The 18,616-nt window shown below is 36.8% G+C and overlaps 1 protein-coding gene across 1 annotated transcript in view; it reads right to left on the minus strand.

Moving 5' to 3' along the window:
- Window positions 1-18,616, minus strand: part of EHD4 (EH domain containing 4) — a 104,703-nt gene that overhangs the window by 56,415 nt on the left and 29,672 nt on the right. Inside the window, exon 3 of the mRNA XM_069105818.1 lies at window positions 7,511-7,608. Coding sequence (XP_068961919.1) covers window positions 7,511-7,608 — 98 coding nt within the window. The remainder of the gene's footprint in view (window positions 1-7,510; window positions 7,609-18,616) is intronic.

The raw sequence follows: 18,616 nt of genomic DNA on the forward strand, positions 1-18,616 counted from the left end.
ATTTGAACTCAGGACCTCCTGACACCAGGGCCGGTGCTCTATTCACTGTGCCACCTAGTCATCCCCAAAACAGTCTTTTAAATCATATTTTTCTGTTATCTTTTTAATAGTACCAACAAAAATCTTCATGGTTAGATGTGCTCTAGTTTTCACAACATCTTTTCCAGAAACAATTCTCTGTGGTTCCACTACATACTCACCAATCCCATATAGCTGAGCACACATATTGCTGCATTGACCTCTTCTACACAAGAATAAATCACAAATACAAAACCTCTGGAATACTGTGCCTGGGGATCTCTTATCACCACACAATTTGTGTGTGCCTCATTTCTCAAAATGTTTTAAGCTAGAGGTTTCAAACATGTAGCCAACATTCCCAACCTTGACCTAAGCCAGCTTATAATATAAATGGGAAATATTTAAGAAAAAAAGTAAAAATACAATAAAACTTAGCGTTACATTTTTAAAATCATATCAACATGAGACCCATAGGTATCTTGTCTATTTTACCTCAATGTTCTCACTTTCCCTTTATTGCACGTAGTGTTGTTGTTATTGAAGATGTCAGGCCTTAAGATATGTTAAAGATGGAAGGCATTGAATTGCTACCTTTGTCTGTACCCCCATCAGGATCTTAGACATTTTCTGAATGCTGCAGCTTGTAAAATCCATTTCCATCTGAGTTGGATACCACTATCATAAACTATCTTCTGTAGCTTTGACGCTAAAGACACAAATAAACAGTTTTCTCAACTCCTCTGGTTCCTTAGAGTCCTAACCCTGCCACTACCCCCAACCCCCCAAAAACTGGCAGCAAGTTGGATGGTGTGGGAGGCTGGAGACCAGACTCACAACCTCCAAGAAGGAACAACTTAAAAGAAGAACTTCCCGGATGACTAGGTTTTTAAGCATTTGATTACTAAGGTTATTAATGAAAGAATGTGAACTATACCTACAGCTACTATGACTCAAATGTGTCTTTTCAGGCACTTACATCAATTAATAAGCATTTATTAAGTACTACAAAGATGAAAATGAGTCCTTACCCTCAAGCAGCTTATATCTTGTTGGGATACTCTGTAGGGAAATAGTTCATAGGTTTAAGGACCCTTTCTGGGCACATAGCTTCAGAAAGGTAGAAGCATTTCTTTTTAGCTCCTATTTTGCTTATATCAGGCAGAGGAATTTGCTTAGTAGTATGATTTTAATCCTAGGAAGGCTTTTCCTCCATTCACCACCCTACATATGCATGTATGTCTATATGTGTGAATAGATATTAATATATATATATATGTACACACATATAAATTATACATATACTTGTAATGAGTTTGAGGATATATGATATTCTATGATAAGACAACACTGTAATCAGGGCTAAGGATTTAAATGCAAACCACACATTGAAATCGACACCCTCTTTTCCAACAAGTTTTGCTGGGGCTGGGAACTGACGGCCAGAGAACAGGACAAGAGAGAGAAGAGAACTTCACAGCAAGAGAGCAGGAAGAGGAGACTAGGCCTGTAGAGACTCATTCCCCCAATTCACAATCTTGCTTGAGATCTGTGCTGTCTGTAGTAATTCACTGATAGCAATATACTCTCAAGGTTAGTCTGATGGGCAACAAACTCCACTTTACTATATGAGGACTTACATGGGTACAAATTCTATATAGCACAGGCAGGCAACTGAAGGTGCAGACAAGAGATATAGGTTCTCCTTGTCTATTTTGGTTTTGTTTTTTGGAGGGGGAAGGCAGGGCAGTTGGGGTAAAGTGACTTGCCCAAGGTTACACGGCTAGTAAGTGCTAAGTGTCTGAGGCTGGATTTGAACTCAGGTTCTCCTGTCTCCAGGGCCGGTGCTCTACTCACTGAGCCACCTAGCCACCCCCCTTGTCTATTTCTATATACTATAATGTACATCACTGATACTGCATCATTTTGGATGCTTCCTTTTTAGTCACCTATCTGTGCCTAATTACATAGATGTTATTTTAATGACCCAGGATGTGTATATTCTCTAGTTCATTGTGCTACCCACCCCCTAGTCCAAGATGGAACTTTCCCTGAGCTCCAGCAGTCACCAAAGAAGCAGTCTAGTTCCCTAGTTCCAGTCTCTTTTACTTGAGATATTTGTAAAGCACCTAGGAAGGAGCCTGGTATATGTTAGGTGCTTAATAAATGGTTCCACTGAACTCTTTCCTCTCTGCCTCTCCCCTATCAGCCTAATTACCCTTCTGTTTCTTCGTTACCTACTAACTTTTAACACATAACTAAAACCAGTTCCTTCCATACTTCCAGAATCTCTGGTTTCCTTTACCTGCCCACACCTCACACAGATCCTCTTCAATGGACAACTTTGGCTGAATGAGGTCATCACCTGCTGTCATGATCATCTTCTGAATATAACTAGGCTGGTCCTTAGACAAGAGAAATCCAAAATTTTTTTTTATTTTGGCTTGGTCCATGATCAAAGTTTCTCTAGCTTGGAAGGACCTACCAGAGCTTGTGTTTCAGTCCTATAGCCGTCTAGGACCCAAGATGGCATTGGAGTAGAAGTCTGATAGTATGATTTTTGTTGCTGTGGTTGTTCAAACTTGAGACTTTTTGTCTGGACTTCCTGGTAAGGCTACTCCCTCTACCCATGCAGATAGCAGATAATGGTCAGCATTAATATAGTCTTTAAGATTTGCAAAGTGTTTTATGTGCATTATGCCACCCAGGGCTGTGATAGAAGTTATAACCTCAGAGAGCCCTCAGGCACTGAGAGGTTTTGTGATTTGCCCAGCATCTGACAGCCAATATGTATCTAAGGTGGGACTTGAACCCTTAGATTAGAAGACTGACCTTTAATGCCATAGTAATATATAGAAGCAGTCACTTGAAATTTCTGTAGGTGGCAACACTCTGTCCACAGAGACAGACTGGGTTAGCAGTAGGGAAAAATTAGAAAATGAGATTATAGTTCTGCTGGGCTTTGAAAGAAGCTACTGTCACCTGTGGCCCCTGCCCTATGAGGAATTTGGGTTTACACAGACCAGATCTGATCCTGGGAGTCTGACCTTACCACCAACCGCTCTATCCTGTAGCAGGATCATTATTTCTCTTTAGCTCCAAGTATGGTTCATGTCTAAGTTTCTCCAAATGTGAATAACAGGGTCTCCAGTTCCATTGAGAGCATCTCAATGAGATATATGGGACAGCCTTCATTTCATCCCACCACAGAAAATTCTTATTATTTTAAGAAGTCACCAGAGCCTATGAACATATATAAAAATATAAAACACTCAACCTGCCCATTGTACTTCTCAGACCCCTTCTCTCTCCAATAAAGACACTTTAGGGCAGTTACACAACCACTCGCTACTTGAAATAGTAAAGAAGAAAAGAGAGAGAGAGAGAAAATGGGAATTAGTAATATGCCATGAAGCCCTTGGTTAGCAAAAAACAGGATTTAGCTAAAAAGAAATCATACTATTTACTAATATTTTAAAAACTGAAAGTATATTGCCTATTCACTTCAGATTTCCACCATCCTATCAACTTACCAGGGAAAGGGCAAAAGGTAATGGAGAGGAAGGTGGCCAGAAGAAGAAAAATACTTCCCCTCCCCCAGTTGCCTCTTTTTTTGTCTCCCCAAGAATAAATACTGCTGAAGTGACATTGTCATTACAGAGGATGGAGATTTGCTTATGCTGCAATTAAAGTCAAAGAGGGATGACTTCTCTGAATTTTTTTGCTTACAGACCTAAAGCTTCTAGCTACTCTCAATTTATTCTGTCCTGGATTCCTAGTTAGTTTATAGATTTGGGGATTTTTAAGAGGACTCAGTGGTGGTGGTGGTAGTTTGGAAAGTCAGATCTAATATATAAAAATACAGAGAGACTGAGTGACAGAGAGCATTTTTGATATCTTAAAATGAAATAGACATAAGGTATAATATTGTCTTTGTGTGAAATTGTAGTTGAAAATGCCTATATTTTGGTATGACATATTTTAGAGTGATACATCTGCACTGCATTCTTTTCCTAGAGTGGTCTCTTTTAAGACCTTTCTTACACTAAGCACTATTGTAATGTAATGGGGGTATTGTTATAATCTTTGGTGCCATCTACTTCTAACACACTGAAGTTTTATGCTACCCTACTGATCTGCACAATGCTGTAACAGGATATGAGTCAGGTTATTACAAAGTGTCTTTGAAGGAACCATATTTCAAAGCATACTGGAAAATGGGGCTTTTTTTTCTTTAAAGAATATAAGGAATCCACATGTTAAAAAAAAAAAAACACAACACACCTAACCACCATATGTATGCATATTTGCCACATGGGAACTCACAACCATTGACTACTTAAAACAGAAAAGAAGAGAAAATTAGTATAGGCCAAGCGGACTATGGATAGCAAGAAGGTGGGATTTGGCTAAAAAGAATTCAGACTGCAGACTAAAACTGAAACAAAACTGAAAATATAGTCTTACAATATGTCCTCACCACGGACACGAAATTCTCCAGTCTTCTGAAATCTACCCTCCTTGCACTGCTACATAGGACAATGGACCCTTGACTTTCTGGACTTCAAAACTATGCCTTCTCTATTGCTAGTTCATCCTGGAACTTCCCTCCGCAGCTGGGGCTGCCTTGCCTAGGAACAGGCTACAATCCCAGTGACTGGTCTGTTACCCTAGAATATCCCTCCATAGGGCCACCCCTCCCCCAGAGTGGCCCCCCAACCCTGCTCTACCCAGTCTTTCCCTTTTCAGCTCCTTTTAGTCTATTTCTTCTTCTATTAGAATCTAAGCTCCTTCAGGGCAGAGATCTTTCTTTTGATTAGTATTGCCAGTGTTTAACATAGTGCCAGTCCCATAGGAATAATCTGATAAAAACTTTTTTCCTTTCTTCCTCCCCTCCTTCCTTCTTTCCTGCTCTAAAATTCTAATATTCTATGACAATTAACCCAGAGCTAAAGTCCCAGTGGCAGCTTGATAAATTTGTGTGTTTAAAAAGAACTCAGCAAAGATTGGAACTGACAAAACTGCCTATATTGGATAGTACAATTATTCCTGGAGGCTGATGGACAGCCTCAATGGTTTTGTAAAAGATCTCTTCTAATTCACTGATTTCATAATTCAAGCACATGCATTGTTTCCTTCCAGTGTGGAAACCACAGGGGGGCTAACATTAGGAGGAACTGTTGTACATAGAAATGATCTCGAGGAACTGCCATGTGTTCTGTGGGAGTGAGACTAGCTGAAAAACCAAGGCAGCATTTCTGAAATGCCAGCAGAAAGGGATACTTATCTCTGGTATGTTTACTTTGCACTTTTTCCTCCCCTTCTTTCTTTGTCCCAGGATACCTCCCTTATCCTGTCAACCCTTCCTGCATTCTTTCCCAGTGGATTCTATTATAGCTGTTTTGATTGTCTTAGATAGTTAATTGCCCCTGTAAAGTGGAAGGGAAAATGTACAGGTACTAAGAGAGCTCTAGATTCTAGTTATTACCTGATTATTATTTTTAGTCAAATATATATGTGTATGTTATATATAATATACATACATACATATACACATACATACAAACCCACACAATATGTTATTGAGCAAAACTAATTCCTCCACTGGCCATGTCCTAATACTTATCTATGGGTTATATGTTCCAGGCACCCTTGGGGATCTCCAAGATCCTTTCAGGCAGTCTACAAGGTTAAAACTATTATCATTGATAATGCTAAAATATCACTGCTAGGTTTATATCCCAAAGACATCCAAAAAAAGGGAAAAGAATCTATTTATACAAAAATATTTAGCGCAGCTCTTTTTGTGGTGGCTAAGACTTGGAAATTGAAGGGATGCCCATCAACTGGGAAAGGTCTAAACAAGCCACTGTATATGATTGTAATGGAATATTATTGTGCTATAAGAAAAGATAAGCAGGATGATTTTAGAAAAACCTGGAAAGATTTACACGAACTGATGCATAGTGAAGTGAACAGAACCAAGAGAACATTGTACATAGTAACAGCAATACTGTTTGATGTACTGTGAATGACTTAGCTATTCTCAGCAATACAATGATTGAAGATAATCTCAAAGGACTAATGATGAAGCATATTATCTACCTCCAGAGAAAGAACTGGTATTGTTTGAATGAAGAATGAAGCAGGCTATTTTTGGCTTTCTTTCATTTTTTCTATTAGTCTTCTTGTGTAAAATGACTAATATGTAAATGTATTACATAATTGCACCATGTAGAACCTATATTTGATTGCTTGCCATCTCAGGGAGGGGGGGAGAGAGGGAAGAATAGAATTTAGAACTCAAAACTTTAAATAAAAATGCTAAAAAATTGAAAAAATAATGCTAAGATGTTTTAATTTCTAATATAGTAAATATCAATAGGTAAAACCCATATAAACAAAAGATCTTTGGGGGTGGGGAACCTCAGTAATTTAGGAGTGCAAATGGGTCCTAAGAGCAAAAAGGTTGACAACTGCTATGACTGAGGCAATGGTATCTCTAGTCTGCTTTATTTAAAATAGCAAATACATCTTTGGAGATTCCATTTCCTTAAAAATAGAGTGGGTTGACCCCTTTATATCATAGTCTTTTTCTAAATGATGTCCTAGAGGTTGTTTTACATAATTGAGAAGTTTTTCATGACTTTAGTGCTATCCAAATGGAATGTCTATACCCAGACTTCCTGAGTCCTGAGAATTATATATATTTTTCTGGGACTAAATGGCACTCCATCATTCAAGAAATTCCAAGGACCTCCAAAGTTATAAAGTCTATAATTTTACAGATAGAATTGTGTAAAATCCAAACTCAGACACACTACTGAGTTTCATTATTAAAATTTTTCAGGAATAAAAGCTCACACAATTGGTAAGTTTCCAATTTTGGATTCTGAAGCAAAAAATTCAGAGAGGTTCCTTTACCTCCCTGTGATGTAGAAGTTACGTGTGTGATATTTCCCCCTGTGAAGAAAGCAAAGGAAGCATTCTTGCTCTAACACTAGCTTGCTTTCTACTATGTTCTGTACTTTTCCTATGCAGACCAAAGTCTAATGAGCAATTAATACAAAAAACAAGCAAGTGGCTATGCACTTTAGGTGCATAAAGCTTATCTGAGGTAGGAGATGGTTTGAAGTGTAAACTTTTATGGAACTCTAGAGGTCACTTAATAACTTTGAATCTGTTCCTTATTGTTAGTCTGTGGCTTCCCTGTTAGTTTCTTGGGGTTCTTTCAGTCTTAAGACATCCTCCCAAGCTTTGTAGGCATTAATTTGATAGGCGCTGTATCAATAGATTGATGAAATGAAACAGAAAAAAGAATTCAGGAAGCACTCACTCTTCTGCCTTTATCTTATAAAGAAAGAAATACATAAAAATTATATGTGATAAATAATAAAGAGAAACTGAATAATTATAATAATAATATAGGAATATATAATTATGTAAAATGTATAATTATAAAAATAATTATTATAATAATAAAACAATTCACCTCTGCTGATACGTTGTTTCTCTCCAGAAAGAATTCCAGGGCTGTCAATGATGCTTATGCTCTTCAGAACTTGATTAGGTAGCTGGGAGCACATGAACCTAAAGAGAAAATATATGAAAAAAATATAATTAAAATAATATCTGAATGATACCAACTAGCCAATTATGTGATCTTAGGTAAGTCACTTAATTAACTCTGGGTCTTAGTTTCCACATTTGTAAAAAAAAAAAAAGGGGGGGGTGAGATCAAATTTCCAAAGATGATTTTTTTAAAAATGGAAACTCTCAGTATTGGAGGGGCTACAGAAGATAAGCATACTAATATATCATTGGTGAATCTGTAAATTGATGCAACCGTCCTGGGAAACAATATAATTATTAGAAAAAAGGCACTAAACTGTTGACTGGCAATTCCATTAATGGACAATTCCATAAGAAGGTCAATGACAGAAAAAGAGAGTCCTACATATAATGAAATATTCATAGCAGCACTTTGTGGTAGCAAAAAATGTGGAAACAAAATGGATTCTTATTGACTGGCAAAGGCTGGACAAATTGTGGCATACAAATCTAATAGAATGCCATAAGAAATGTTGAATATGAGGAATTCAGAGAAATATAAGATGACTTGTATGAAGTGATGTAGAGTGAAGAAAGCTGAATCAAGGGAAAAGGACATGCAACATGAACAATGGACAAAACTAAATTTCAGTTGAAAGAAGGAAGGAAACAAGTATGTATTAAGTACTTACTATGTTCTAGGCATTGTGCTAAGTACCTTATGAATATTATCTCATATAATCTTCACAACAATCCTGGAAGGTAGGTGTTATTTTTTTTTAAAAGCAATTGGGGTTAAGTAACTTGCTCAAGGTTACACAGCCAGTTATTTCTGGGTGTGGTGCTAAGTATCTGAGCCCGGATTTGATCCCAGGTCATCCTGACTCTGGGGTCAGTGCTCTTACTCACTGAGCCACCTGACCACCCCTAAGCAATTGGGGTTAATAACTTACTCAAGGTTACACGGCCAGTTGTTTCTGGGTGAGTGCTAAGTGTCTGAGCCCAGATTCGATCCCAGGTCATCCCGACTCTGGGGCCAGTGCTCTTACTCGCTGTGCTACCTGGCCGCCCCTGTAGGTGCTATTCTTATTCCCATTTTACCAATTGAGGAAACAGACAGACAGTGATTAAGTGACTTGCTCAGGGTCACACAAAAAGTGTCTAAGTCTAGATTTGAACTCAGGACTTCCTCTGACTTCAGACCCCAAACTCTAACCACTGCACCTCTTGGCTAGTTTCCTTTAGCTAGCATATGTTCCATAGCATAACTATTACCATAGCTTTTTACTACATTATCTGAGGATGGGTAAAGTTCTATTTCATTTACACTGAGCTCTGATCAAACATCTAACATTAAAGAGAAAGAACCTTGTACTCAGAAGGCCAACAAATGAGAACACTGCAAACATGTAAAAGAATGATGTCACTGGAATCTGCATTGGCAAAAGCTCACAGAGATGAATTGGAGAAATTGGTGATTTTAATACTATGCTCTACAATTATGAATTTTAGAAACTCAAATATTCTCATGAACGACAAGTTCAGGTCCAGGTTTTTGGACTTATTAGATCTGAAGTGGCGTTGTCATTTCTGCATACAAATGCAGAAAGTCTCTACATTGCTGGGCCTCAAGATCTTCTTAGAAGAATCCGGAGGACATGACCTACAAGTTGCCATTAGTAAATCCTATGATTCTAGTGAGATAAGAAGGGGTAAATTTCAGTTTTTGAGATTGATATACACATACAAAAAAGGGTCAAGTGACAGTTATATCTTTTCATAAAGTGAAAATACTTATCAATGTAAGAACATAACCACAACTTTAAGTTAAAGTTATTATATGCTAATATATTATTAGTAATATGTGTAAGGCAGCATGGCCTATTGGTTAGGGTCTCTGGGGTTCAAGTTTCATCTCTGACGTACTAGCTGTGAGACTGGGTAAGTCACTTAAATTCTCAGTCTTTTGTCCAACTCTCTAAAACAATGAGATACAGGATAGGTCCTGATATACAAGTGTGGAAGGGGAGTTCTCAAACACCAATAAAACCATAGGACCACACCAAAAAAACAACAACAAAAAAAATCTGTTAGAAGAAAAAGGGAAGGATTAGAAAAATTACTTCTTTCTCAGGAAAATCCTGCTTAGAACTCTCTTGTTATCATAAACTTTTGACTTCAGTCTCTGTTTATTCTACCAAGGACATGATGTACATACAAATGCAGAAAGTCTATAATGACCTTCCTTTTCTTTGTATTTCAAATAGTTGATGTATATGCCAGTGGGGAGAAATTTCAAAAACTTGCTTAAAACTCAGTTTTTTTCCACTCTGTGGAGTTAGTAGTGGCCATTACTCAGAAGGTAAATATGCCCGGAATGTGAGATGAAGAATGACTGCATCAAATCCTACCAGGATATGTATGGCTAAGCAAAGCCACTGCATAATGTAATTTATGCAGGAATGAACAGGCGGCTTGGGACATGAGATATAAATGTGAGCAAAAAATAGCTTTCTCATATGGATCTCAAAGGGTTTCACATTTATTCTTTCATTTATCTTAAAATCATCCCTATGAGGATATAAAGGAAAGGATCATGGAGTGCCATTGACAGCCAGAAGTACCCTTTAGAAATCATTTAGTTTGAAAGGCCTCATTTTGCAGATGAAGAAATTGGGGCCTGGAACGGTGATGTGACATACACAAAGACAACAAAACAAGTAGTAAGTCACAACTCGGATTCAGACCTGGAGCCTGACTAAATCCAGTGCGCTTTCCAGCATGCCATGCTGCCTCTCATAACAGATTACATTTATATCTCTAACTGGAGAAATGTAAGAAGGGAGCAGCTAACTGGTAGGTAGTCTGGAGAATATGACACAGATCTCCTAAAAGCAAATTTAAAATTCAATTTCCACTAAATGGAAATCAAGGGTTTTGAGAGCTGGCAAAGTTAAAACAAGAACTTGAATCCAATTAAGAAAACTTGCTCATTTCTGATTTTCAAAAAAGTCTGTTAAACAAACATCAGTACTGAACAGAGAACAGACTTTGCTAGAACAAAATAAACATGGATTACTAAAAATATCCTTTGCTCACCCACTTGTTAAATATACAGCACCTTGATTCGTTCCTTAGATTTGGGGGAAGGGATAAAGTGCTATGATGCACCTGAGGGAATGGGAGGTCGTAAGCAGTAGTCTGGTCTGTTTCTAATAGAATCCTACCCTCCAAAGAAATGCTTCCCTCTTGCTGGAAAAATAGTACGAAATTGAAATTATTCTTCAAGAGCTTGTGTCAACAGAGATACTGATGAACTTTCTCCAGAGCCATGAAACATGTACCGCATTATAATTTTTCCCCAAATTTCCAGAACCTCTTCAAGGTTCTGGGTGGAGTTAAAAATCTACAATCAGAGACTATACATTCGATTCCCACTGAACGAAGTTATTACATTATAGTGCTGGAACTACTCCCAGGGTGATGCAACAGTCAAGTTACACAGGCAAAGGGCGTTATCAGGAAAAAGAGAAGGGGGAGGAATATGGAGATCAAGAGTAAAAAGGGTACTGGCTACAGGTTCAATGCCACATAATCAAAGAAAATTAGCCAGTACCTAAGATAACTTTATTTTAAAGTTTTTGTGATGTCTTTTTTTTTGTTTTCATATCACAATCACTTCTCCATATACCCTCCTCCTCCACTGTGAATGCTTCTTTGTGTTGAAGGTACTGCCTGCCCCTGTGCTCTGTGGACATTTGGGAGTCGTTGAAAGGAGAAGAAAAAAGAACAGTTGTGTGTGGAGCACTGATAAAATCAGCTTGAAAAGAGACACAGTCCCCCAGATAAAAGTCCTTGGGGAGAGACATAGACTGTTCAGAGAACCTAACTCTTGCCTCGGAATATCAGATCTTAAACTATACTACAAAGTACTTATCATCAAAATGATTTGGTACTGACTAAAAAAAGAGAAGTCAATCAGTGGAACAAATTAGTACAATATGTAAAAGCCAATAAACCTAGCTGCATAGTATTTGACAAACCTCAGCTACTGGGGTTGCGCTATTTGACAAAAGTTGCTGGGATAACCAGAAAACGTTATGACACAAACTAGGGGTAGGCCAGGGGTGGGGAATCTGTGGCCTCAAGACTATATGTGACCCTCTAGGTCCTCGAATGCGGCCCTTTGACCAAATCCAAACTTGAGGAACAAAATTGTTTGGATGTGGTCAAAGGGCTGCACTTGAGGACCTAGAGGGCCACATTTGGCCTCATGGTCCCACAGCTGGTATACACAAACATCTCACAGCTTACATCAAGATAAGCTCCTAATAAAGATACATGGCTTAGATATGAAAGGTTACATAATAAACAAATTTGAGAAACAAGGAAGAAATTTCCTATAAGATTTATGGACAGAGGAAGAGTTCACAATAAAAGAATAGAGAGAATCACAAATGAAAAAATGGACAATTTTGATGATACAAAATTTTTTTTTTTTTAGTTTTTTCTCCCCAGAGCAATAAAAATCAGAAAGGAAAATTACATGGGAAGAAATCTTGGCAACAAATTTCTCTAATAAAAGTCTCATTTCTGAAATATGCAAGAAATTGATTCAAATTTATAAGAATAAGAGTCATTCCCAAGTTGATAAATGGTTCAAGGACATGTTTGGGTATTTCATATCAATTTGATAAAGAAATCTAAGTTATCAAAACCATACATAAAAAAGTGCTCCAAGTCACCAACAATTAGAGAAAAGCAAATTAAAACAAATCTGAGATTCTACCTGGATCCTTTCTGATTGACAAAGATGGTAAAAAAAAAAAAAAGAAAGAAAATGACGTATGTTGGAGGGACTGGGGAAAACATGCAAATAAATACACTGCTGGAAGAACTATGAGTTATTTCACTCATTCTATAAAACAATTTGTAACTATGCTCCCAAAGTTACTAAACTGTGCATTCTCTTTGATCCAGCAATACCACTACCATCATGCCCTAAAGATATCAAAGAGGAAAAGGATTAATATGTTACCCCACCAAATCTTCTTCTTTTTTTTAAAGCAATTGGGGTTAAGTAACTTGCTCAAGGTTACAAGGCCAGTTATTTTGTGTGGGTGTTAAGTATCTGAGGCCAGAACTGATTCCGGGTTTCCCAACTCCAGGGCCAGCGCTTTTACTCACTGCGCCACCTGGCCGCCCCCCCCCAAATCTGCTTCTAATGGTGATGAATTGGAAACCATACATGCCTATCAGCTGGGTAATATCTGGATGAATTATGGTATATGAATGTAATGGGATATTATTTATCAGGAAATTATAAAAGGGACAGTTTCAGAGAAACCTTAGAAGACTTATATGAACTGATACAGAGTGAACTGAACAGAATCAAGAAAACAATTTATATAATTAACAATAATATTGTAAAAACAAATAACTGAAACACTTAAGAGCTCTGATCACTAGAGTGACCAGCTAGGATTCCAGAGAACTGGTAATGAACTGTGCTACTGCATTCAAGATACAAAATGGAACATATATTTTTGGGAATGGACAGGACAGGATTTTGTCTTGCTTGACTATGCACATTTGTTACAAGGGTTTTTCTTTCTTTCCTTCTTTCTTTCTTTTTTTCTTCCTTCAGTGGACAGAGGACTAGAAATAGAGAAAATAAATGCTTAATAATTTATTTTCAAAATAAAATTAAAGGTACACAAAATATTTAAATAAAATAAATATCAAAATAAATATTTATTTTAAAAGAAAATAAAAACATACATAAAAAAGAAAGCAGTCACTCAAATAAATGTACCAAGAGGATCTTTTTGAAAAGCAGCTCAGTGGTAATGGCACTGAGGCACTGATGGTCGCAAAGCTCTGTGGTCTATGGGTTTCTTTGTACACAACTGTTTTCAGAGTTTTGAAGAACAGAGCTATTTGAGGATGATGAAAGGATTATAAAAGGATTGGTAAAGTCTTATCTCATAGGAAATAGTATTTTTTTTAAGTTTCACATCATAAGGTAGACATGAGTCACTAAGAACAAACATACTCTCATTTGAGGCATTAGAAGCTAGAGAGTGATGGCCAGATGGAGATACAGGAGACATGAGATGAGAAGAAGCTAAAAACAGGAAGAGTCATAAGAAGTTGGTGACAGAAGACAGAGGAGGCAAGGAGAGAAACTGATTACAGAATATAGAAGCCAACTAGATGTAAGTATAACTAAGAGGCAGGCTTTGCAGAGGATTTAAGGAGCTGTTGGATTAGAGTGTGCTATAGCTGCTAAAAGCCAGCTAGAAGAAAAGAGAAGAGTTGATTGAGTTTATTGCCCATTAGAGCCAACTAATGCCTGAGAAGAGGAAACCTCTCAGGGGTGCTTATGTACCCTTATTGCCCCTCTGGTTTGAGAAAGGGAAAACCCTCATAGCCCATAAAGAAGAGAGCTGAAAAAGCCTGACAGATTCCAGGCTTAAAGAAACTGCTTTTCACCAAAATAGCATAATGCTGACATATTTTGCTAAAAGAACATATCACTTCTTCAGGAAGCTATGTGCTAAAACAGTTTTGAACTGTTCCAGCATCCTTAAGAACAGCAGAGGTAGCTTTGCCTAGCAGCAGAACTCTGTGGACCAGAAAGGGAGCAATTAGGAGTGAAGTTGTCTTCTAGATAACATATAGATTATTCCCTAAAGACATCAAGGCCTGCAGTCCAGAGTTATGAGTTGCCTTCAGCACATGGGTTTCCCTAATCATGAACCTCATTGGTAGATTTTTATAAATGTATGTCCACTCCCTCTGATTCACAGACACCGAGTGTGCACTAATGGAAAGGTGTGACTCAGGTTTATGAATAAGCTGTGATATTTTGATAATTCTTGCTTTTGCCTTCCATTGAGTGTTGTGACTATTTCTGCATTTGCCTCTGAGTAAAAGTTATGATTATTATTGCTTTTACCTTATCTTGTAGTAAATATTTCAAGAATTAATATCATTGTGACTGACTGTGTGTAAATGGAGAGCACACCAATGGGGGCTCAGGAACTAACATGGCAAGTAGAGAAATACACGCACATCTACATCCAAACACACCCCTCCACATACAAACCACAGTACCCTGAGAACTAAGTAATATTAGCATAGAATATCCCCCTCTGGGAACCTCTGACCTGCCAACATTAGTTCAGGTTGGGTGTGTGAGACGGTTTGGGTTAGCGGGTACAGGTGACATGACACATGGCATGCCATACCTGAACTACATTTGTAACATAGAAAAAAAACAATTTAGCAAGATCAAATATAGAGACTGCATCTGATAACATATATAGCATTTGCATCAACAATCTTCCTACCTTTCTAGAAAAAGGAAGGAAATGTGCTTTACAAGATTGGTCATTACAATTAATCAGAGTTTGGCTCCCTTTCAGTGAAGTTTTCATTTACACCACTGAATTCATCATGTATACTGATGGGTCTTGGAAAATTTTAACAATTTAGTCAACATTTCCCAAAATATTTTGGCTATAGGACACACTCTTAAATATCATCATCAGACCCTATAAATGTTAGAGAATGGGTGAGTATGAAGGTATAAAATACCCCTAGGAGAAAGGTGAGTTGAGGAACTACTGTAACAAAGTAGAAGCAAATTAGTCTAGTTTCATGCTGGAAAACTGCTGCATATAATGGATACTCTAACACATATACAATTTCATATTTAATATTTTAGAGGAAATAATGTCAGTACATCAAAAAAAATTTTAGTTTGGTGGACACAGTTTGGGATATGCTGAGTCAGGTGATCCTATCTTATCCATTCCAAGTACCCTAGTAGCTATGTGATAAAGGTTTCTTTCCATATATCTGTATTTAACTTTACCCTTTTGCATCATATCAAAAGGCACCAACCAATCTGGCTCCCACATCATACAATGGCTTCAGTCAGGCTATGATACTTGCTTCAACAAAAAGATTGATCTAAATAATTTCCTACTGAAAACTGCCCTCTAACACCTTCACAAAAATTGATCATGTATTAGGACATAAAAATCTCACAAACAAATGCAGAAAAGAAGGAATAATAAATGCATCCTTTTTAGACCACAATACAATAAAATTTACATTCAATAAAGGGCCATGGAAGCATAGATAAAAAATTAATTGGAAACTAAATAATCTAGTCCTAAAAATGAGTAAAAAAAACAAATCATAGCAACATTCAATAATTTCATTAAAGATAATGACAACAATGAGGCAACATACCAAAATTTATGGAATGTGGTCAAAGCAGTACTTCAGGGAAAATATGTATCTCTTAATGTATACACCAATAAGAGAGAGAAAGAGCAGATCAATAAATTGGGTATGCAACTAAAAAGACTAGAAAAAGAACAAATTTTAGATCCTAAATTAAACCCCAAAATGAAAATCCAAGGAAAAGATAATAAAATGAAAGTAAAAAGTCATTAAACTAATAAATAAAACAAGGAGCTGGTATTATGTTAAAAAAAAAATAAACCACTGGTTAATATGATTTTTAAAAAAGAAGAAAACCAAATTACCAGTATCAAAAATTAAAAAGGTAAATATACTATCAATGAAGATGGAATCAAAGCAATTATTAGGAGTTATTTTGCCCAGTTATATGCCAGTAAAAATAATAACAATTCATCTGGAAAAACAAAAAATCAAGAATATCAAGGGAATCAATGACAAAAAATGTGAAGAAATGTGGCCTAGCGGTACCAAATTTCAAATTATATTACCAAGAGATAATCATCAACCAATCAAATACTGAATAAAAAATAAAGCAGTGGATCAGAGGAATAAATTAAGTACACAATACCCAGTAGTAAATAACCATGATAACCAGGATCATGAGAAGTAAAATGGATAATTTTGATTACATAAAATTAAAAATTTCGACACAAGCAAAACTACTATAGCCAAAATGAGAAGGAAAGCAGAAAACTGGGTGGGGATTTTATAGTAAATTTCCCTGATAAAAAATGTCTCATTTCTCAAATATATATGAAACTGAGCCAAACTTTTAAAAAGAGCCATTCCCCAACTGCTAAATGGTCAAAAGATAGAAATAGGCAATGTTTAGAAGAAACCAAAACTATCTATACTCATATGAAAAAGTGATCTAAATCACTACTGATTAGAGAAATGCAAATTAAAACAACTCTGAGATACCACCTCACACCTATCAGATTGGCTAACAGGACAGAAAAGGAAAATGATAAATCTTGGGGAGCATGTGGGAAAATTGGGATACTAATGGATTGTTGATAGATTTATGAAATAATCCAACCAATCCGGGGAACAATTTGGAACTATGCTCAAAGGGCTATGAAACTATACATACCCTTTGATCCAGCAATACCACTACTGTCTGTATCACAAAGAGATTTTTTAAAAAGGGAAAAGAACCTACAAATACAAAAAATATTTAAAACAGCTCTTTTTGTGGTGGCAAAGAATTGAAAATTGAGGTAATTCTCCTTAACTGGGGAATGGTTGAACAAGTTGTAGTAGGTAATTGTGATGGAATACTATTCTGCTATAAGAAATGACAGCAGGATGATTTCAGAAAAACCTGGGAAGATTTAAAAGAATTCATATTTCAAAGTGAAGTGAGAAGAATCAGTAGAACATTGTACATAATAACAGCAATATTGCAAGATTGTCCAAATGTTAAAGACTTAGCTACTCTTATCAATACAATGATCCAAGACAGTTCCAATGGACTCATGAAAAATGCCATCTGCCTCTGGACAAAGATCTGATGAAAACTGAGCACAAATTGAAGCAAACTTTTTTCACTTTCTTTATGTTTCTTCCTTTTTCATTTATTTATTTTTGCAGCAAGGTTAATTTGGAAATGTGTTTTAATGACTTCAAATGTATAATGGATATTGTATTTCTTGTCTTCTCAATGGATGGGGAAGGGGTTGATGGAGGGATAGAATTTGGAACTCAAAATTTTTTTTAAAGGAAGATAAAGAATCACTCTAGGGAATTATTAGGCTATAAACTCCAAGGAGGCAGTCTTATTTAAATTTTGTATCTCCACTCACCCCCTCCCCCCACTGCCTAATCCAATGCTCAGTTTTCTGAATTGTAAAATGGAATAGAAAGTTGATATTTCATATTATATGAGATAAAGTATGCAACTCACTCTCAACCCTATATAAGTTTTTACTTTTGCAGTCTTAAACTCTCTCTTAAGGAATTCAATTACATGCAATTATGAGTGCCTCCTTTCACAAGGCTGAAATAAAAATATCTTGTACAAATAGGTAAAAGGTGTGGTTTAATGCACAGTCTGGCACTCATGACACCATTTCCCTATTCCAAGAAAGTTAATTGATAATACCATCTTGCTGGACCTGGCGTCAAAAGATCTCAATTCAAATCTTATTGCACACACTTAGTAGCTATGACTGTGGGCAAGTCCCTTAATTGCTGTCTGCTTCATTTTCCTCAACTATATAAATGGTAGTAGCACCTACCTCCCAGAGTTATTGTGAGGATGAAAGGAGATAATATTTGTAAAGTGCTTTTGTAAACCTTAAAGTTTAGATAAATGCTAGCTATTGTTATTATTATTTGATTCTCAGAACAACCCTCTGTTTTGAGGATTATTCAGAGGGGAAGTAATAATAGCCCCACTTTATAGAGAAAAGGCTGAGAAAGACACAGTGACTTGTTTAAAGTTTCAAAATAAGTCCTGAACCTAGGACTCTGACTCCACCCTATAGACCATGCCACCTTTCAAGGGCAGTAGGGTGGGGGGAAAGGGAGGAAGAAAGGGAGGTTATAAAATCTTATTTGTATTGTTCCTTCTCTAAGGTCCTACTGCAATATGTTTTTGTGGTGTGGAGGTGTTCTCAAAGGCTTTATCAGGGGAAGAAATGCCTCTGGCACAGGCCTAGTGATAAGCTGTGGGCCTGTCACCTCAGGACTGGGACAGCTAAGCTCTGAGAGGCCATCCTCCAGGAGGCTGGCTAATAGCAATTCAGGATGAGCTTCTATAAAG

The sequence above is a fragment of the Petaurus breviceps genome, unplaced genomic scaffold (genome assembly GCF_028583685.1).
Source record: "Petaurus breviceps papuanus isolate PSGF00001 unplaced genomic scaffold, PetGlider_PUasm1.0 77, whole genome shotgun sequence".
Taxonomy (NCBI): Eukaryota; Metazoa; Chordata; class Mammalia; order Diprotodontia; family Petauridae; genus Petaurus; species Petaurus breviceps.